Below are 23,035 nucleotides of genomic sequence, written 5' to 3' on the forward strand. Positions count from 1 at the left end.
TAACTGTCAGTATCGTCGGTCTCTAATTCATCTTCTGGCTGGGTTTCTTTCTCAAACAAATTCCTGAAATGTTCAAACCAATCACCTAAACTAATACTATTGCTAACATATTTTTTCTTCAGTGATATTGAATGCACATTTTCCCAGAATTGTTTTTGATTACTTATAGAGGATACTAATTTGTCTACTATGGCAAGTTCTGATAGTCTTTCTCTTTCCCTTTAATCAAGTGTTTATATTCTCGCGTGCAATACAAAATGCGTTTTGGTCACTAACATCACCTGTACGACGTGCTGTTCTGTATAACTTTCGTAAGTTCGCTCTTGCTGCTCTATCATTCCTTATCGTACCAGTCTGTATTTTTATCTGATCCTATACAACATTGTTTGTTCATTCATGCGGCACTTTCTCATGCATTTGTTAAATATTTCCAAAGCTTCATTAATGTTATGGTCGATTAAACTAATAGCCATTTCTAACATTTTATGACTGAGTTCTGTCAGATTTAATTGATTTAGTAAATGTTTCAACCAGTTCGTGTTCGTGTTTACCGCTCGTGTGATTTTTCTAGTATAAATTTTGTAAAATATCATGGATGCTGTTTGTATAGTACAATATTTCTTATCTGGTTCCATTCTCAAACAGTCCTTGAGATATACAACAGAAATGGCGGATATTTCGTCTTTGGATTTAGCAAAAGTCAAAGAGGAATTAATTGAAGCGCACAGAGAATGTTCCATTCGAAAGTTATTGAACGGAGCAAAATGGTAATATTTGCTTCATCGTTTTTTCCCTAATGTTTACTCACCCGAAAACCTATTCGCCATTTTTTAGGAAAAACGAAAGTTGAACTTTACCCTCACCAATGAAAGGAGCGCGCCCAACAAACTGCGATGAGCTTTAGTTGGTGTTCATTATTTTGTACCTTCTACTACTTTTACGTTCCTTGCTTTCGTATCCTTTGATGATGAATTAGAAACTGTTCAAATTACCTTTCTAGATGCCAGTTTAGTATCTCTCCTACAAGCGCAGTCCAGTAAACTGGGAAGAAAAAAACAGATGGGCCCTGCTATTGCTCAAGGCTGTGGGTTTTCAGGTACCCTGTGAGCCCACCTTGCTGAAGATTCAAGAAGTGGTTGGTCTCGTCTTTCGATCTAGAGCTATGATTTGAATATTTCTTTGTCAGTCAGAAGTTTTGTGTTTCTATGAAAATAAGCATTATTATTATTATTATTATTATACTATAATTCGTCTTGCTAGTTGCTTTTTCATCCCCCCACCTTATTGTTATTTTTCTTTTTGTGTCTCAGGGTGTATGATGTGCTTTGAACATGCACATATGACACAGACATTTTATATTCTTTATTTTTCTGTTATTTATCCCTTCATTTACCTTACCTGGATAATGACCAGTGTCTAACCTGCCCAGATATTGATACTCAGGCTGCAACAGCAGCAGGAATACGTGTAGAGTCTTATTTCCACAAATTGCAGTACTTAAGTGACTTCATCAGTTCATGGCAACCTGATGCTGGTGGAGCTCTCAATCTGTATCGCTGGCCCTTAAACTGCAACAGACCAGTTGTGAATGTTGATGTATGTAGCAGTGCTGGAGGTGTATGATGTGAATAAAGGTTTTTAGTTGTGAGAAGATAAGTCAGCAAGAACAAAAGGCTGCTTGTACTAGTTTAAGATTTGATGTGAGTTACAAATAGTTGCTTAGCAAAATCCTGGCTGAAAAAATGTTTTTCTTGTGATATGTCTGCTACTGTGCAGAAATGGGGTGTTATGTTTTTATTGCAGGACTGATTTGTCAGAATTTTTGTTTTGTTTTGTTTGTTTGTTTTTTTGTACTGTTTGTGTTTTGGGTTGTTATTCTTTATCACCCCAGACATTTTTTTTTAATTCAATGATACAATCATATGATTCACAGGGTGTTTTTTTTTTTTTTTTTTTTTTTTTTTTTTTTTTTAAAGAAGAATCTACTTTTGTGCAATATTTCTGTATCATGTTAAGTGTGCTAAACATATTCCCTCTCCCAGATATCTGGATTCTTTCATTGCAGAAGCGATGCTTTGGCTAGTGTCATGACATTTTTTGACAGTTGTGGCTCCTGATAATTTACTTGAGTATTTGGATCAGACTTAATGTCTTTTGTCGATTATTTATTTGTGTACAGGGCTGCAGAATTGTCTAGTGCATTAGAAGTCACTGTCGATCCACAAGTTTTAATGCAGAAAGTCTGCAAAGAGGTGAGTATTGCACTGAAGATAGACTGCTGTCTTGGATCTGATGATTCAGGTTCATTGCATTTATAATGGAACACACTCTATTTCTGTGTAATTGTGAGTTTTATTATTTTTAATTTACATTATCTGTTTTGCCAGGTGCTGTTTCTTTTTCATTGCTCGCTTTGTAATGTACACTCTTACATTCATGCATGCCCTCATGCATGTTACACGCACACAGACACACACACATACAAACACACACACACACACACACACACGCAGAATTCTGTTGATCAACAGAAAAGTAGATCAGCGGTTGGATAATATTAACAATTAACAATTAACAGGAGAAATGTATGGTAAATCAGAATAGTGTTATAAACTTGCAAACTTTCTTGGTGATTACTGTGTGCTTTGTTTCTTAATTGATTTAAAACCAAATTCTATTTTACTTTTATTAGTTTTTAGCACAGTCATTATTATGATTTATCCATTTACTAAGTGCAGTATACTAATACTGGTAATAGTAATAGAGATCTATATGTTCTATGGCATTATGATTATTTTATTATTGGGGTACATGTACATGCATCATTCAATTCATTGTATGCATTGATTTTCATAGGCATCTTTAATTTATTGGTAATCATTTTGATTGTTACATAAATTTGTGTATTACTGATGTTTTTGCGAAATTGTTAAAAGGTTTTTGACTTTAAAGTTTGATCAATGATAGTGGTCTTCCCACTGCATGCATAGAACCTGCTATTTCCATAATGGTGATCAGATTTTTGGTTAACATAACTTTTTTCTTTCAAATGCAGGCATACTTTTGCGATGTGGACAAAGTGAACCTAGCCACCACATATTTTGACTTGAAGGAGTATGATCGAGCAGCTCATGTGGTCAGGGATTTGACACGACCTTTGCCATATTTTCTCCACATGTATGCACAGTACTTGGCAGAGGAGACACGACGACTGGATAACACCTCAGATTCCATTGGTTTGTATCAAATAATGCCACAATATTTTATTTAAAACATAAACTGACAGACTTATTTATGAAAAATGATTGATTGCAGATGAACTAATTGTTCAATTAACAAATTAATAATCCAGTAACTAAAATCAGTTTATTGATTTTCAGTTGATTGTTTGATAATAGAAAAGACATTAAGTAGATATAATTCATTAAATTGCACTCTTACATTATGATTGATAATGAGAGTTTGTCTTTTTCAGCCTGATGTATATGTTGGGCTTGTTTGTTGTGATACATACTTACAACTGAAATCTTTACTGTGGCTGCCATTGCTTGTTCATTTGGTTTTACCATCCCACTGAACAATAGAATAAACAATGTCATTTCACCAAACATGTAATTTGTAATGATGTAGCAAGTACGCACATGTGCGCGTGCGCACACGCACACGCACACACACACACACACATTATAATATGTGTTGGTTATTGTGAATGTAAGGAAAAGTGGCACAACCTCCTGTTCAGTTGTACTTGTAGCAACATAGATCAAAAAGACTCAAAATCAGAGAGATGGTAGCGTTTTTAATCAGCCGGATTTATAAATTGGTTTTGTGTTGTAACTGAATTTTGTATATGTGGCTGTAAAATTTTCGTGTGATTGTTGTTCAAAACAAACATTTTCGGTGTGCAACAAGAAGCTGATGTCTATTTCGATCTCTATCTTGTCTTCCTCTGTCTCTGTCCATTTCTCTCTCTCATTCTTTTCCGTAAAGTTTTCCAACAACTGAAATGAGATGCATTTTGTTCTTTGTTTTCCAGCTTTGACTTTGATGGATATTTGAGAAGAACTTATTAAGCCTAAATATTTTAGACAACCTACAATGTTTAAATTGAGCTTATTATTTATTGTCTGCAAAGTTCAGACTCCTCTGAAACTGTTAGAAACTTTTTTTTTGTTGCTTTTATAAATTATATACAAAGCTTCAAATTCCAAGAAATTGCTAAGTCATCCGAAAGTTGATTGTTCTAGATTTTGATTTTGGCTGCAATTTAGCTGTATAATATATTTCTGTTTGACATTGTGTTATTTGTATTGCTGTGTGATGTTTATAAGATATAATATTCATGTACCCCCTTCATAAGGGGCCTTGTCCTATACATGAACAAACAATCTCTTTCTCTCTTTTTAACCTCCCCCAAAATCAGTTAAGGTTGATGGCTGTGAAACCATTTGAATTCATTACTGACAATCATCTTTTTCTGGGAGTATAAATGAAAGATATAAAGTTCCTTGTTTGTTTGGGATCAGGTCAGGTCAGTCAGGATAACAGCAGACTGAGGAACATGAAAACAGAACTGAGCACAAAACACCAACAGAGGGAACTGGATGGTTTTGGTCTCTACCTGTAAGTGGTACCTGTGGATAGGTCTGTGTTTGAGTTAGATTGAAAAAGAGTGGGTCTTATTAATATAGTGTGTATACATATGTGTGTGTGAGTTGAAATTATTTAGTACCAGAACATATACGGTTCACCCAAAAGAGTCTTCCAGTCTTCTCTATCTGAGATCACGGAACAGTTAATAAATGCCACAACAGTCAGAGCAAACTTTTGTTTCTTAGAGGTTCTGCTGTGTTGAGCATCGCAGAACAAGTGTCATGAATCTGCCAACATATATGTACTGTACATGTAATGGTCTTTATTCTGGTTACATGGCTGTGGTGTTCATCAATAGTAACTTTAAATTTTCCTTTATGTATATAAATTCTGTGCAGTATTGATACTACCCCAGATTCTTGGTCTAATCAGAACCTTTTACATTTTTATGTAACTTTTATTTGATTCCACATGATTGTAATGTTACCATTCATTGTGAGTAGGACATGTATGGTTCACATTAGTGATTGAACTTGGTTTGTTGCAGCTTTTCAATCAAAAGATGTAAACAAAGTGGGGGAAGGGAGTGGGAGCTTCTGCACTGATAAATGTTTTTAACTCTAGTTCCAGACAACAAGTCAGACTTTCAAACGCAACTTTGCATTGTGGGAGACATTGTCTTTCTTTATTTTGAATGAAAAGAACAAAGTTAGAAATAATAAATGAAAACTTTTTCAGCATTTTTTTATCATATTGAGCTCAAAGTGCATGTACAGAAACTGTAAATGACGTTATGTTCAAATAAATCAGTTCTCACTCTCAGTGGAGACCGGCACCATGACACCACTCATCGAACTCATGTTATCTTCTGCTTGCACAACATGCATACTGTATTGTAATGTTACACCCATGCAACCAGAATAATGCCAGAAATAATTATCAGAATCTGTTTTAAGGACAGCTGATAAACTGTCTGAGCCTACTGCTTGCAAACAAATTAAAAAAAAAAAATTATGCTGACTGTGCAGTTATGGGGTAGTGCTGAAGAAACTGGACCTGAGCAAAATGGCTGTGGACGTTCTTGTGGAGGCTGTCACCAAACAGCCACTGCACTGGGGAGCCTGGCAGGAGCTGGCTTCACTTATTACGGACAGAGAGATGGTGGGGAGAATTTTGTGAGGTGCATGTGTGTGAGATTGTGGGTGTGTATAGAGTGTATGTGTGTATGTATGAGCTGGAAAAGTGTGTATGTAAAGTGTGCATGTGTATATGCTGGAAAATTGTATGTTTTGTGTGTGTGAATGTGTGTGTGTGTGTGCATGTGCTGGATCACAGTCTTCATTGTAAATTCATTATAGTGATGTATGGAGAAGAAAATCAAGCTACAAACTTTACACAGAGAACTTGGTTGACAAACCACAAGTATACAACAGTGTGATTGACAAGGCTACTGATAAATAAAAAAAAATGTTGGGCTTGAGGGTCCAGCCTACCAAAGTGGGTCATTATAATGCTGCACGTTCTAACCAAATCTGCATTATTACCCACAAAAGTAGGTAGGCATACCTTCTAGTCATCATCATCTATCTAGTTTTTTTGGCCAAGAAGAGGTCCAGGGAGACAACTCTACGGTGAAGCATGGCACAATTCTCACTCTTTTTACGTATTCATTCAATAAATTCTTATAATGTCCCAGGGGCCTTCTCCGTTTACTTGCAGTGTGCCCTTTTCATTTTGAAAGCATCAGGGACACATACTTATGTTGTCAGAAGCCGTAGTGCATTGTTTTGTTGTTGTTTACATTATCCTTTCTCCAGGTGTAGAAGGAAGAATAACTGTACTGAGCCTGGGGTCAAACATTTCAATGCACGAAATGTTTATTTTTGATTAGTACCCACATCAAATAAAGGAAATACATCAATGATAACATACTGAACATTCATGAACAAATGTCGAAGCACTTCAGGTTGCAGATGTATTCAAAAGCTCTGTCATGCTTAGATTGGAATCGAAATCAAATAATGATTATAACAAATAGTGATAATCTTTTGTTTTTCCTGTAATTGATAAAAAACAAAATAAACTTTGTATCTCTGGTGACAGCACTGGTGACAGATGTGCATTGCAGCTGTTAAGTGATTGTGTTTCCCCCTGTGGGTATACCATGGGCTATTTCAGTATCAATATATATCCTGGAAAATCTGTGCAGGAAATTTTCTACTTTTCATTCTCTTCTTTCTGGCATTTTCTTTTCTTTATGTCATTGCTTCTTTTCTTATTTAACCCTTTCGCTGCCAGGAAAATAAGATTTAAGTGAAATCTATTTGCCAGGGTTTTTTCACAAAAAACGGGTATAAATTTTCCAAAAATTCTGTGCCCTTTGTTATTGGAGAAAGACCCATAAAAGTATATATTTTCTGAAAGGTAAATGAATAAAGAATACAAAACACATGCTGTTTTCCCATTTTATATATTTTTAGTGACATGCTGTTGTTTTGAAATCAGTGTTTTGTTTTTTGTCACATTTTCAACTTGTTCATTACAAACATTAGTCAGGTAATTTGCACAAAAACATCATATTTTCTGGACAAATGGATATCTGCAAACACAAAATCATACCAGAACAACCACAATATATATATATATATTTTTTAAGAGTTAGATACACGATACATTGTGACTTCTCCAAGTGATAAGATGGATGTGAGGCCACGCCCCTTCAGTCTCTACCCCCCTCCTCCTCACCCCTCTCACACGGTCACTTGATTCAGTTCTCATCAGACCACGTTGGCTGCGTGCCAAGAATATCGCTCTGCTGCTAATTCGGTCATCTGTCGTCTGCTAACATGTGTACAGCTGGCATCACTCACTGACAGTCACATCGTGGCCACTCTCTTCATTATTCATTTATTTTCTATCAGATCGTCCTATAAATGTTCATCTCTATCTTCTCCTTCGAATTTACGCTTCAATTCTTTCTGAGCATCAGCTAAAGAAAGAAATCATGGTTGATTTAGTTCGTCACGATCGCATGTCTTGAGCACGGCGTCAGTCCGACATTTTGTTGAGCGAGCGAGGAGAGAAGTCAGGCAAACACTTGGACAGTGACCCAACCAAAACGTTCAAGTAAAGGACTGCTTCATGACGTAGATGGGGTTTCTAGCTATGAATAGAATCTAGAGAGATTTCCCAGGCTAAAGCTACCACTATTTTTGCCAAGGAAGTGAATGCAAACCAGGGAAAAGTCAGAATATTTCGATGACGAGTTATCTCGTCATGCAGGCAGCGAAGCATACATGCTTGCCATGACGAGTTATCTCGTCATGCAGGCAGCCTAGGGGTTAATGCATTGCCAGTCAATTCACCAATATATTTTTTTAAGACAGCCTTGCATATCTTTTGTCTCTTCCTGAACTATAAAATTGGCCATTCTTGCGCCATTTTTTCTGTATTTTTCTTTTTTTACCTTGGATTATGAGTTATGTGCTGGCACTTGTTGATTTTGTGTGCCTCTCATAATGTATAATTTTGTGAATAATGTATGATTTATGTTTTATGTTCAGGTTACTTTTTTTTTATGATCCTCTAGCAAAACAACAACAACAAAAAAAAGATGGGACGGTCAATGTCAGAAGCATGACTTAAGTTTATGTGCATGAATATGAGATTATGACTGTGCTTGTGCCTGATTAAATTTTCCAAGTATTGTTGTTGGTGTTTTTTTTGTGTTGTTTTTTGTTGTTGTTTTTTCTAATTTAGGTTCTATCAGATCAGTGGTGACCATGTTTTCAGCCTTGATATGGCCCTGTGAGATCAGACGAAAACCAGTATAGATAATAGATATCTAAATGAGCGGTCGTGTTGGTTGTGGCTCAGCTGCTGTCCCTGCCACTTCCCGACCACTGGGTGAAGTGGTTGTTCCTGGCTCACGTCTACCTGGAGCTGCAGCTGCACGAGGAAGCCCTGGACATCTACCACAGCTTCATCAACGCCGGCTTCCACAAGGCCACCTACCTGCTGGCTCAAGTGGCCACCACCTTCCACAACATGCGAGGTCAGTGCATGCCCTTCATTCCCCTCCAAGTACCCCTCATACTAATACTCCCCTCTCCTCCAGCACCTCTCTCACACCATGACTTGTCTTACCCTTCCTTTTCTCATGTCTCTTTCATCATTTGTAGGATCTTCATTTTCTGAAGTATTTGTCTTGATGTCTATTGTAAAATGAAGAAAAATGGTTTGTAGTATGACATGAAAATGTTTATGGCTTAAATAATTGCTGGAAGCATAGGAGTAGTGTCCCTTGGGTTGGTCACAAAAATGATACATTGCCTGCAGACAAAGAAGTTGACTATGTTTCGTGCTGTCTCAAGATTACTGGGTTTTCTGTTGTTGGTTGTTGTTTTTTGTTGTTGTTTTTTTTAAACTGCAGTAAACCTGCGCTTTATGAAGGACCAAGATCTAATTTCATTGTTCTTATTTTTGCACTGCTGCAAGAGTGGCATTGTAAATCCTTAGAGAAAGGGTACACAAGTAAAGCCCAGTGTACTTAAACTTCCCTTCAGCTTTCATGGAAGTAAGTAAAATACAGTAGTAAGTGATTCCAGCAACAACAACAACAACAAAACTTACTTTTGCACCATATATTGTACCATGTCAAACTGCTATAAGCCATAGCATTATTATACTGTTTTGGCCAAATAAAATTTTGTGGTTATCACAGTACTAATGTACAAAGAGGCACCCAGGCCTTGTTCCAGCTTGAATTTTGTGAAGGAAACTTGCTTTCTAAAATCCTCTGATATTTTAATATATGCATTTTGCAAATTAGAAATTGTAGACTTGTAAAAGGCATTTTTATATTCTTGCCTTATAAGCATTACAAACATATTTCAAGGTTTTACCTCTGTTGTTAATCATATGCCGTTGTGTTTCTGTAGATGTGGAACAGGCTGTTGGAGCTTTTGGTGAGCTGGAGAAAATGGACCCTTTCCGACTTGAGAACATGGACGTGTATTCTAACTTGCTGTATGTCAAGGTCAGCTGTCCATCTCCCTTTTTTGCTTTTCTTATTTGATTTTATTATCATTATTATTTTGTTTGTTTGGGGTTTTTTTTGTTTTTGTTTTTGTTTGTCTTGCCTCATTCCAGTCATCTTCTGTGATTGTGCATTGTAACACCTAGTTGAGTTTTCATTGATATTTCATTCGGTATTCATTGCATATTTTGCCCCCCCCCCCCTCCCCAACTATAGAGGCAGCCATATTCCATTTTCAAAAGTGTGCATACCAGAAATGTTAAGGTTTCTATGACCAACGGAATGCTGACATAGATTATAGGATGTTTGACTTGCATATTTAATCTTCTGCATACATGCATGTGTGTGTGTATACATTCATACAAACATACATACATATATATATATATATATATGTGTGTGTATGTATGTATGTATGTATGTGTATGTATATATGTATATATATATAAGTTCACAAACAGTTCTGAATATCTGTTGACCTCAAAGAATATAAAATCTTTATCTTTAACTCATACAGCGCTACAAGCTGTCTGCACATATGCTGATCAATGATCTTCAGTCGCAGTTTCTCAAGGAGGCATCACTGTATTAAATAAATGTAAGCTGCACCACATCTGCTAGGCAGAGGACAACACTCGTTGCCATGGGTTCTTTTTCAGTGCGCCATGTGACCTGAGATATTTGAAAAATCAGTTTGCGCTGTTAACCCACCAGGTGCCAATGGAACCCAGGTTTCTCATATTTAAGTCAAAAGCTCTTACAATTCGGCTTTTGCATCTTTTGTCCCAACAGTGATTTTTGAAAATTTAGTGGGATTAGCATTCAAGCCAGGGAAAGCTTTTGGGGGTTTTGTTTAGTCAGTGTGTTCACAAAATGAGTCCGTGCAATCTGCTTTGATTGTATTTATGTTCATGTGTGTGTGTGTTTGTCAGTAGTAAACCTGAACATAGGCATTTTCTTAGCAACAAGTGATAGAGACCCCCCAACCCAACCCCTCCCGGAGAAAATTTTATCAGTACAATAAACAAATTGTAGAGAAATCATATTGTGCAGAATTGAAGATTACTATAAAGCTGATAATGATAACAACAGAAGATGTCAATGATTCCATTGCTAAAGTTTTCGGTGTTTGTGAATGGTTGTCACGTAACAATTTCAGTATTTTGAACAGTATCAGTGAAACATGAAATATTATGAGGAAGAAAATAAATTGATGTTAAAAGCCACTAAGGTCATAATCTGATGAATCATAGATTTGGAGGATTATGTATTTAAGTATGTTTCGGGTTTCAAATTAAGCTCAAATTAAGCTTGACAGTATTAGATGAAAGCTTATTCGTTGACTGTATTGGATAAAAGCTTGGTTGCTGACAGTATTTAAAGATTTCGTGGCTGTGTCTGCAGGAGATGCGTGCGGAGCTGGCTTACCTGGCACACCGTTGCTGTGATATAAACAAATACCGAGTGGAGACCTGCTGTGTCATCGGTCAGTTCTGTGCCTGGCTGCTTGTCACACCTCTTTTTTTTTTTTTTTTTTTTCTCCTCTTTTCTGTTCTGATTCAGTTCAATGAATCAGTCATCAAAGAAACTGTAGGAAATGAAGAATGTTTAAAATATTTCTTCAACAAAGTATCCAACAAATTCAGAAGATTGTATGCTTTCAAAATACAACTTGATTTCTGTTTTGTTTTGAATAGTAAACAAACCAATTAACATCAATTATTTAAATGAATATTTCTTGGTTTGTTTCTTTGCTCCCTTTACTTGTCTGTATACATGCTGCAGCATTGCCTTTACAGCTACGTGCCTTTCTTTTAAAGAGCAACAATTACCATGTTTATTGTGCACAAAAGAAAGAAAAGAAGCAACTATAAGCATATTCAACAACAGTTAAAGAAGAGAAAAAATTGAACAAGAACAGTGAAAAAAAGAAGATAGAGAGAAATTAAGAAAAAACAAAACAAAACAGCACTCTGTAAACAGCACTTTTTAACTGACTGGTCTGTTTCCAAATAGTCATCTGTACATATTTCAGTCCATCCATGTAGGTAAATAAACTAGAAACAAAACTGAAATTAGACAGCAGACTTCTGGGGACATCAGTGGTTTTAGATAGGGCATACATTGATCCAGTATGCTTTTTTTTTCTTTTTTCTTTTTTTTTTTTCTAGTTCTGGTTATCATTATAATTCAGTAAGTGTGTGAACTACTTCAGGTCTGATTTGGAATGGTTTATATCAGTCAACTACTGTCTGTGTGGAATCATTTGTGTGGTATATAGTGCATAGTATTTTATGGTTCTTTTGTTTGGTTACTTTCAAGTCATTCATGTTTGTCTTGCATTTACACCATGTTTATGTGTGTAATGCATGATTTTCCATGAATCTTTATTAGGTGACCAGTTTTCAGGTACTGTGATTTAAATGTATGATACATTGTGCATAAATCATTTGTCACCATAAAGCAGCAGCATTGACAAGTGCGATGCATGATTATGCATGCTCCTGCCAGGCAACTACTACTCCCTGCGGTGTCAGCATGAGAAGGCCATCCTGTACTTCCAGCGTGCTCTGCGCCTCAACCCACACTACCTGTCGGCCTGGACGCTGATGGGCCATGAGTACATGGAGATGAAGAACACCCCAGCTGCCATTCAGGCCTACCGCCAAGCCATAGGTCAGGCGTTTCATCTTGACACATTTTGTTGCCTTTCTCTTCACTTTTGAACGTACACAATTCCACTGTAGAGTGATTTTTTAAAATAATAATAATTACACAGTTTGTAGCTTTTTTTGTGTCAAAAATATGATTGTGTACATTTTTGGTTCTATGTTACACTTTAAAAAAAATTGTATATACTATACCATGACTCACTAATGCAGACTTGTTCGAGTAAATGTAAAAGATTTCCTTTTGATTTTATACTGTATTTGGCTGTTTCAGATAATCTATATTGTCTATTAAAATTAAAATGACATGAGGGATAAATTATCTTTTCTTGCCTGTATAACTGCTGGCTTTTGCTTTTTGTGGCCCATATTTTTTTTTGGGGGGGGGGGTTAAAAATCATTTTTATCAGAAACATGAGAAATGCGTTTATACATGTCCTCATATATGAATTGCATGCATCTGTCCCACCCTCCCAAGCACACATATACTTAACAAACACACCCCATGCTGACACAGACATACATAACGTTTGCATTCAGTGATTCATGCACACACACAACAGCCACATACACATTGGATTTCAAGCAGTAGGTTTTCAGTTATTATCCTTTATTCTTTTGGCTATTGTAACCACAATAGTACAAAACATACATGGTTTGTCACAAACACTAAGGTGAATTCCCTTTGATGCTTTTCATTGGGGATTGTGTTGTGAAAAAGGTGGGTGGTGTGCTGTGCAGAGGTAAACAAGCGTGACTACAGGGCATGGTACGGATTGGGTCAGACCTACGAAATCCTCAAGATGCCTTTCTACTCACTCTACTACTACCGACAGGCCCATGTCCTCAAGTAAGTCAGGATGAGAGAGGTTAGGGCACATACTCCATTTCTGTTTGAGTTTAGTCATCTTTTTCTGGTTATGATAATTCATGGTGTGGGTGTTCAGCATTTTCTTATTCTGGATGTAGTCATTCACTATTCACTTCTTGTTTCTTCTTTTTCTTTTGCAGTGGTTATGTCATATCTGTTTGTTTTGTCAGGTGTTACAGTTTTAAATTTTCTTGGAACTTGAAATGGATTGTGTGTGTATGTGCGGTCTTATTTTGATAGTACTTGATGGTGGTGTCTGTTGTATGATTGGCTGGTTTTGGTTTTTACCATATGTGTATGTTTGCATGCACTTGAAATAGTATGACTTTTAACATGCTGTGTTTTCAGGCCAAATGATTCCCGCATGGTGGTGGCTCTGGGAGAGTGCTATGAGAAACTTGAGCGGCTGCAGGAGGCTAAGAAATGCTACCGCAAGGCTCACAGCATTGGTGATGTTGAGGGAGGAGCACTGTATAAACTGGCCAAGTGAGCTGACTGTTCTGTCCAGAGAGGGCTAGAGATGTTTGCCATATTTTTAGACAAGGATATTTTCTTCCCCTGCTGGGATGCCAGGATTTCTGTTTATTACAAATGTGATCCCCACTTTGCAGAAATAATGTGCTGGAAAAATTCTGCTTCTGTTGTTCTCTGTGTTTTTGGTTTGGTCATATATTCTATCAATTTCCTGCCTTCCTTCTCATTTTCTGTCTTGCTGACACATTCAGTTGCATCATGTGCATTTCTTTTTATGAATTGGATCGTTCAGATTTTCTTTTTCTTTTGTTTTGCTTTTTTTAGATTATGTAGTGCCCAGGATATGTGAGCTGCCAGATGGCAGTGTTTTACTCACAGTCTGCATGATAATGATATTTAGATTGTGTGCAGCAGAAAATGGTAAAACTGGCCTGTGGATAAAAAAGAAGAGGAAAAGGAAAATAAGAAAGAGAAATAGAAAACAGATATTTACAAACTGAATTAATAAACAGATTTACAGACAACCAGTCATTGTTCATAGGTTAGTCAAAAGGAAGAATAAGTTAACTCAAGGGAAGGCAATAAGGCAATGTATGTGGCATTTGAAGACAAATCCTGTTTATTCACATAATCTCTGATTGATGTATTTGATTCATCTAGTGATGTGATAAATGTGTAAGGAAAGGATATTTCAGGATTTTTATTAAAATTTGTATTAAATTGCAGCAGAATGGTCAACTTTGAGTTTTTGTACAGTATCATTTGCCTATAAGTATTTTCATGTATTTTTTGTTTGACTTTTACATATTTTTTGTCCTTTTCTTTCAAATTTTTGTAATCTGGTGATGACAAATTAAGCAGAAGGGCTTATGTCCTCAGTACAGTTCGGTCTTTTTGCCTTTAAGAAATTGGATGATATTCTTGAACTGTATTTAGCAGTTTTGGGGTGGTTTTTTGTTTTGTTTGTTTGTTTGTTTTTTGTTTTTGATAGATTTGACAGTTTTCTGTTTAATGCAGAATTTGAATGTTTATGTAGTTGGGCAGTGGCTGATATAGCCCTGTGTGGTTGGGTATACTATAAGCAGCAGTGTCAAATATTAAATATACTTTGTCTTCAGGTTGTATGAGAGGCTATCAGAGAACGAGCAGGCAGCATCAGCCTACACCGAATACATATTAGATGCTGAAAGGAGAGGGGTAAGGAATGTCTTTTTTTTTGTCCCCCCCCCCCCCCCCCAGATGTAAAATCTTACTGATGTCATGCATGTTGTTGTTTTATTTGTTTGTTGTGTTTTTGTTTGTTTTTTGCCTATAAGTATAAAACCCTGCTAATGCAATGTTTATACAGCCAGTAGAACCGTGTGGTAATGTTTTTTCTTCCTGCAAAACCCTGTTGTGTTTATTCTGCCATGCCACTGTTGTGTTATTTAGCTTGCAAAGACGTCATGTTTACCCTTCCTATAAAACCCTACTTATGTCATGTTTATTCTGTCTGTAAATGCATGGGTTTATTCTGTTTTGTGTAACCGTGTATATGTCATGTTTGTTCTGCTTGTAAAATCCATAATCCTGCTTATGTCATGTTTATTATGCCCATAAAACCTTGTTAATGTCTGTCCATTTTGCCAGTAAAAGCATGCTATCATATTTATTCTGCCTTTGAGACTATGCTCAGGTCATGTTTATTCTGCATGTAGAACTCTGTTATGGTGGTTATTCTGTCTATAAACCCCTGTATTTATAATGGGTTTTCTTTTTTTCTACCTGTAAAACTGTAAACCCTGCACAAGTCAGTTTATTCTACCTGTAAAACCCTGTTGATTTCTTGTCAATTTTGCTTGTAAAAAGTCATGTTTATCCTGTCTGTAGCAACATGTAAATGCCATGTTTATTCTGTTTGTAAAACCTTGCCAATCTTCTAGTTGTTCTTGGACACAGGAATCATATTATGAGTCTAAAATTTAAGGCCTTGTCACGTTGATTTGACTGGTATGGTTTCAGAGCTTGCTATTTGATGAAGAGCAATATAAAGTGTAAGATTGTATTGAAGTATTTCTTTTATTTCTCCTCTTCCATCATCTAACAGGATAACACTCAACCACCTGTACAAACAGGGGCACATATAAAAGAAAAATTTAAAAAGATATATGCACTTCCACTCACATGCTCATGTGCATGCAGAATCAGACATGCATGTACACAGAGTGAAAACTCTTGAATACATAATGCTACAATGTGTGCATGAAGTTCCAATATTCTCCATTACACTGCTCATTGGGGGACATTTAGCTATCCCTGGAAAAAGGCCAGTTTGTAACAACAACAAAAAGGGGGAAAAAGGACCGGTGAGGGTCAGATGTGTCAACATTTCTGAGAATAGTCAAGAGCACAGATTTGCTCATCAGAGATCCACTTTTTTGTGTGTGAAAACATTTTCATTAGATGTGGACCTGAGATGACTGTATGTAAGGGAGAATACAGAGAGAATGATACTGTGATATTCAGTATTACCCCCAGGTGCACACCCACGATGAGATCAGCCAAGCCTACCGCTACCTGGCAAACTTCCACTGGTCACGCAGGCAGCTGGACGAGGCGTACGCGGCCGCTCAGAAATGTGCAGAGTATGCAGAGGTCAGTGATGGTTTGCTTCTGGCATTCTGTGGTATTGTGTATTGTGTCACAGGGCTGAGAGTTATTTGTTTTCTGATCCACAGTCTTTTTTCCTGATCTGCAATATGTTCTTTGTTTCCAGATGTACAGTCTGTTCCTTGTTTTTTAATGTACAAACTGTTCTATGTTTTCTTATCAGCAATATGTTCTTTGTTTTTCTGACACACAGTCTGTTTTGTTTCCTGACCCAGAATATGTTTTTTTGTTTCCTGATCTGTACTCTGTACTGTTTTTTCTGATCTGCAATCTGTTCTTTGTTTCCTCATCCACAACCTGTTGTTTCATTATTGATGGATTGATATGGATACACATATGGATAGTGCCTATCCTCAGTTGGAGACCAAGCTCTAAGCGCTTTACAAACAGGGGATCATTTTGAACAACAGGCTGCCTACACTGTTGGCTACCATTAGATGCTCATCATTCATTTTTTTTCAATCAGATTTCAGGCATGCATTCATACACACACACAGACATGTAACATTTTTATGTGTATGACTGTTTCGTTTTTCATTTATCCTGCCATATAGGCAGTCATACTCTGTTTTCAGGGGTGTGCATGCTGCGTATGTTCTTGTTTCCATAATCCACCAAACGCTGACGTAGTTTAACGTGCATATATGATCTGCATGCATATACACACGATGGGGTTCAGGCATAATCAGGTCTAAACATATCTTGACCTGGGAGATTGGAAAAATCTCCACCCTATACCCACCAGGCACCATTACCGAGATTCCAACCCTGGATCCTCAGATTGAAAGTCCAACGCTTTAACCACTCAGCTGTTGCACCCATCAAAAATTTAGTCCTTATCTGGAGTCTGTTCTTTGTTTCCTTATTCACACATTGTTTTTTCTTCCCTAATTCCTCATCACAATCTGTTCTTTGTTTCTTGAGTCTCATACTTGCTGTCCTCCAGTTTGCACTTTCCTAGTGTTCGTTTTGTTTCTTTTTCTGGTAGTTTGTCACATGCCCATTTTTGTCACAAGACTATTACACTATACAGTCATAGATATATCAAGGACTGATGTTATTTTCACCACCTCCGTCTCACTTTTATCATTTGTAATTCTTTTTCTTTTAGCACCATTTTGATCCTTGTAAGTGCAAAGTCCAGTTCAGACAGTCATGTGAGATGCTGTGAAAGAGTTCTGCTGCAGTGTTTGCTGGTATTTGAAGTCTGGATCTGGATTGTTGGAAACATCTGTAATATCTTCTCTCTTTTTTTTTTATAATTATATAATTTTACTGTTTTGTATCATTCAGTTAATTGAGCATTTTACATAGCGAATAAATTTGGACTGGGGGGAAGTAGACTGGTGGAAGGATGATCATGGACTATGGTGTGTACAGACCCGAGAGGACGCCAAGGTGATCCTGCAGCAGATCCAGTCCCTTCGCAGTCAGGGGGAGGGCAGCACGCCTGCACGTCTGGACGACAGCATGGGCTCCCTCACCTCAGGGGATCACTTCCGTCCTGGGGAACCTCGAGCCTTTGGCCGTGTCACCCCCGTCAACCTCAAGTTCACCCCTTGACTGTGTCACCCCAAAAACGTTTAGTGCGTCCATTGACTGTCACCCCCTTCAACCTCAAGTTCACTCCTTGACTGCCACCCCAAAGACATTAAGTTCATCCATAGACTGTCACCCCCATCAACCTCAGTTCACCCCTTAATGTCACCCCAAAACATTTCATCCATTGACTGTCACCCCCATCAACCTCAGTTCACCCCTTAATGTCACCCCCAAAACATTTCATCCATTGACTGTCACCCCCATCAACCTCAAGTTCACCCCTTGACTGTCACCCCATAAACATTTAGTTCATCCCTTGATTGTGTCACCCTCATCAACCTCATGATCACCCCATTATGGTCACCTCCAACAACCTCTACTTCACCCCTTGACTGTAACCCACAGCAACCTCTTGTTCATCACTTGACTGTGTCACCTCCATCCTCAAGTTCACCCCATGACTGTGTCACCCCCATCAACCTCCAGTTCACCCCTTGACTGTGTCACCCCACCATCAACCTCTAGTTCACCCCTTGACTCACCCCACCATCAACCTCTAGTTCACCCCATGGCTGTCACTCCCATCAACCTCTAGTTCACCCCTTGACTGTGCCATCCCCATCAATTTCCAGTTCACCCCATGACTGTGCCACCCCCATCAATTTCCAGTTCACCCCATGACTGCGTCACCCCCATCAATTTCCAGTTCACCCCTTCACTGTGTCAACCCCCCCTATCAACCTCTAGTTCACCCCATGACTGTGTCACCCCCCTCAGCCTCTAGTTCACCCCATGACTGTGCCACCCTCATCAGTTTGCAGTTCACCCCTTGACAGTGTCACCCCCCAGCAACCTCATGTTCACCCCATGACTGTCCCCCCGCCCCCATCAACCTCTAGTTCACCCCTTGACTGTGCCACCCCCATCAATTTCCAGTTCACCCCTTGACTGTGTCACCCCCACCCCCCACTCCTTCCCCCATCAACCTCTAGTTCACCCCATGACTGTGCCACCCTCATCAATTTGCAGTTCACCCCATGACTGTGCCACCCTCATCAATTTGCAGTTCACCCCATGACTGTGCCACCCCCATCAATTTCCAGTTCACCCCTTGACTGTGTCACCCCCTGCCCCCCACCCCCACCATCAACCTCTAGGTCACCCCATGACTGTGCCACCCTCATCAGTTTGCAGTTCACCCCTTGACTGTGTCACCCCCAGCAACCTCAACTTCACTCCATGACTGTGTCACCCCCTGCCCCCCACCCCCACCATCAACCTCTAGGTCACCCCACCCTCATCAGTTTGCAGTTCACCCCTTGACTGTGTCACCCCCAGCAACCTCAACTTCACTCCATGACTGTGTCACCCCCCAAAACTAATTCACCCCCTCCTGAGTGTCACCCACATCAGCCTCAAGTTCACCCCTTGACTCAGCCTACAGTTCACCCCATGACTGTCACCCCCATCAACCTCAAGTTCACTCTATGACTCACCCCCATCAACCATATTTTCACCCCTTGACAGTTTATAGTTCACTCCTTGACTGTGTCACCCCAGTCAAACTCAAGGTCACCCCTTGACTGTGTCACCACAGTCAACCTTATATTTACCCCTTGACTGTGTCAGCTTGGCAGGCTCAATTGATTACATTTCAGGTGTAGGAGTGTGTCATATTTTCTCCTGAGATAATGTCACTGTTTAGCTCACTAAATCATTCAGTCAGTCTCTGACTCATTTCAAGTTTGTATAAAGTCTCAGGCTCACTTTTCATTTTATGATCCAGATTCTGCTTTCCAGTTGCAACAGTTGTTATAAACTATTGAATTTGATAGAACGCCTCTCTCCTAATACCTCCCTGTTACACTCTTGCACTGTTGCACGCGCCCAACACAACTTAACACTCACACATACACCATGCATGCACACCATATGTACATTCAAGTTCCACACACAAAGATCATGAACACACACACACATGCACTCTCTCTCAGATGTATTCACATTCCACTCACATGCTTTTTCTCTTGTCACCCATCATAACTTAAGTTCCCTCTTCAGCATGGACAAAGAAATAAAGGAATAGGTTATAGGTGGAAGAAAGCCTTGGATTCTGTCTTTTTTAGATGTCTGTGTACAGGACAGCAATCATTTGCTTGTAGATGTACCTCGATGTGTCTTTGTGCGGAGGGAAAAGAATTGTTCAGTGAAATGCCGTTGTCGTTCAGCAGGATTTTCTTTCTGTGCTTTGTTTTGTTGAAGGATGCTTGTTGGATCAGAGGCACTTTTGTATATATGTTTATACAGGTATCATGCTGTATGCCGTTGTCGTTCAGCAGGATTTTCTTTCTATGCTTTGTTTTGTTGAAGGATACTTGTTGGATCAGAGGCACTTTTGTATATCTGTTTATACAGGTATCATGCTGTAAATATAACTGATGGTGTAATTGTTGTTGTTTTTGTTTTGTTTTGTTTTTCTCCGTTTTGCTTTGACCCACATGTGTAATCAGAATTGTTGATAAGACCTTTCTAGCCAGTACTCATAATTCTGAAGCAGATACTAACATGGCATAAAAGAAACAACTGGTAAGCACAGTGAAGGTTGAGTCTTGCATCCAGTGTCCATTAAACTTGGCACAATGACTAATTACAGTAAGAGCGAATGCTGTGATGAAAATCAGGTCAAAAGTCAAGGTTGCAACAACATGATGGAAAAATATCTACATCAGTGAAAAATGTAATTATGACAAAAAAATTTAAGTGGGCAGATTACCTTATATAACTTGCATGCATTGAATGTACTGGTAATTCTTAAAGGACTTTCCAGTTCCTGAGCTTGGTGTACTTAGATTTTGCACATATTGGGATTATGTGCTTGTATGTACGTGTGTGTGTGTGTGTGCAAAAGCCAAAACTTCAGAGACAGTCTCCAGGCTTTGATGATGTGTATTGTTTCTGAAATGTAAGAGGAAAAAAATTATTGAAGTGTGCATGAGTCAGGAGTTGCCTCATTGGATTATGACTTTGACATTTATGAATCCATGAGTAAAGCAAAAGTGAAATAATTCTGTTTGATTTTTGTATGGCTCATACTCTGGGTTTTTTGTTTATTTTGTGTGCTGTATTTTTTGTGTTTTGGTTTTTTAAGGAAACTCAAAAGTTACTTCAGGTTTGTGTGTTTCTCATCTCCAAGAATACCAGTTAATAGAATTATTTCTGCCTGTTAATGCACTGCATCTTCTTTTCTATTTGATCTGTTTCAGTCTCTCTTGTCTGCAACATCTACTCCTCTCTCTCTCTCTCTCTCGCTCTCTCTCTCTCTCTGTCCCCCACTCTCTTTGACCAAAACAGTTGTAAAGTAAATGGCTTAGAGGTTGGGTGAATCTACATTATTTTTGTGCACTGTGGGCAAATCATAATATGCGGAGATGATTCATGAGATGCTTCAGAAATCCTCTTCTTCAGATCCTGAAATTTGTTCCTGTGTGTGCATGCTTTCTTGCATGACAAGTAAACAAGTTGTTGTACACTAACAAAAGAACACTGATTAGACCCCCTCAGAAAAATGAATAATTATAATTCAAAATTATATACACATGGTATACATGCATGAATACATATGTATATGCAGACATTCTGACAGACAAAAAAAAATCACTTTGTATTTCAACAGATTTTAACCATTATTTGACACACCATTATAAGTGCATGGGTCAATTTTGAGGGTGGAACTGTAATGCCTAATAGTCCATAAATAAGTGCAAATGAATACATATTCTTAGTACAATCGCATTTAGAAAATAGAAACATCATCATGGAGCATTTGTTAAGTGTATTTATTACTGTTTAAAAAAAAAAAAATTAAAACCATTATTACATATATATGTATTATTACATGACTTTTATATATATATATTTTTTTTTTTATTGAGTATTGTTTGGAAGAATGTTACAAGTAAAAATTATCTACAACCTTTTATACTGAGTGCCTGCCTCAACATTGCATATTAATCAAATTAAGAATGTTACAAACCCTGTTACAATTTTGGGAATTGTAACTTTTAACATCAGTAGTATGAAGAATTTTGCAAATGATAATTATCTACAACCATTTTGAACGAGGGACTTTATTCAAAAGTCAAAGTTTGGGGGGAAAAAATGAAATGGAGAGAGTCTGGGTATCACTACACAAAATGATAATCTTTTATTTGCATATTTTCACGAAAGTATTTGTAAAGTATATGCCACATCTCGGCAACATCCATATACTTGAAATAGTACAAGTTGAATTGTTTGAAAATTAGGAATCATGCTTGATGTAAGTGAGTAAACTGATTATATGTCATAAAATTCACATGAAACTTTCACAATTAACAATCACTGAGTGATCATTTAAACATGGGATAAAATGGGATAAAAAAAAACATCTGAGATTAAAACATTGAAGGATTACTACAAGGAACAAATGAGAGCAAAAAGGCAGTCAGACACATGACATCAATAAAATAAATAAATTAATTAATTTAAAAAAACAAACTACTGTTCTTGGTGTGTATTAAATATTGTCAGAAATGGTTAATGATTTAAGAAATGAGAGTATTTTTTATATATTATTTATTTTGTTGATCTTTGTGTTTGGTATCTCAAAATATGTGAATTCACCAAACTGAGAAAGTTCTAAGAGAGAGAAAGACTTTAAAAGGGCTTTGAATCAAGCTATTCCTGATAACAAACTTTAACGGTAAGGGGGTCTGCATTCAGGTGACAACACTATCAAAGGTAATTCCACTTGTGAGAAACAGTGGCAGTTTAATAGCAAAAACATGAAATTATAAATTGGTATTTCTACATATTGCTACACTGTGCCTGTCACCTGTAACATGAACTTATGCTATGTCCTGAATCTCTGAGGGGCGGCATTCCTTAAGTAGCTTTCCTTAATGTTCACCTGTATAATGTGGCAGTTGAATTGATCGTTTATATCACAGATGATCTATGGTTGGCTCTAATTTGCCCAGGAGATTTGATGGTGTCACACCATGGCAGAATTGGTGAGCAATTGGACTTCTGGTTCAGTGGTCACCAACAGAGTTCAGTGCCGTAGTTTGACATGGTGTTGTACAAATCTTTTTAAAGGCACTTTACTCTTTTCCTCACTCCACCCAGGTATGAATAGGTTCCTGACTTCAGTTGGGGAAT

At 37.8% G+C, this 23,035-nt stretch overlaps 1 protein-coding gene across 3 annotated transcripts; it reads left to right on the top strand.

The window, feature by feature from the left end:
- Nucleotides 1-642: 642 nt before the first annotated feature.
- On the top strand, nt 643-19,092 carry LOC143293720 (cell division cycle protein 23 homolog). 3 transcript variants are annotated; one of them, XM_076604917.1, is made up of 15 exons: nt 643-767; nt 2,180-2,252; nt 3,056-3,236; nt 4,527-4,623; nt 5,622-5,754; nt 8,470-8,647; nt 9,534-9,631; nt 11,036-11,117; nt 12,143-12,307; nt 13,042-13,150; nt 13,520-13,657; nt 14,764-14,842; nt 16,151-16,279; nt 17,675-17,863; nt 17,933-19,092. In XM_076604917.1, the coding sequence occupies exons 1-14, from the start codon at nt 667-669 to the stop codon at nt 17,855-17,857; spliced, it is 1,746 nt and encodes a 581-aa protein (XP_076461032.1). In that variant the 5' UTR covers nt 643-666; the 3' UTR covers nt 17,858-17,863; nt 17,933-19,092. The 3 variants fall into 3 exon arrangements, with proteins under 3 accessions (XP_076461032.1, XP_076461031.1, XP_076461033.1); XM_076604916.1 differs by having other exon boundaries at nt 17,675-19,092; XM_076604918.1 differs by having other exon boundaries at nt 16,163-16,279; nt 17,675-19,092.
- The last annotated feature ends 3,943 nt before the right edge of the window (nt 19,093-23,035 follow it).

The sequence above is a fragment of the Babylonia areolata genome, chromosome 19 (genome assembly GCF_041734735.1).
Source record: "Babylonia areolata isolate BAREFJ2019XMU chromosome 19, ASM4173473v1, whole genome shotgun sequence".
NCBI classification, from domain to species: domain Eukaryota; kingdom Metazoa; phylum Mollusca; class Gastropoda; order Neogastropoda; family Buccinidae; genus Babylonia; species Babylonia areolata.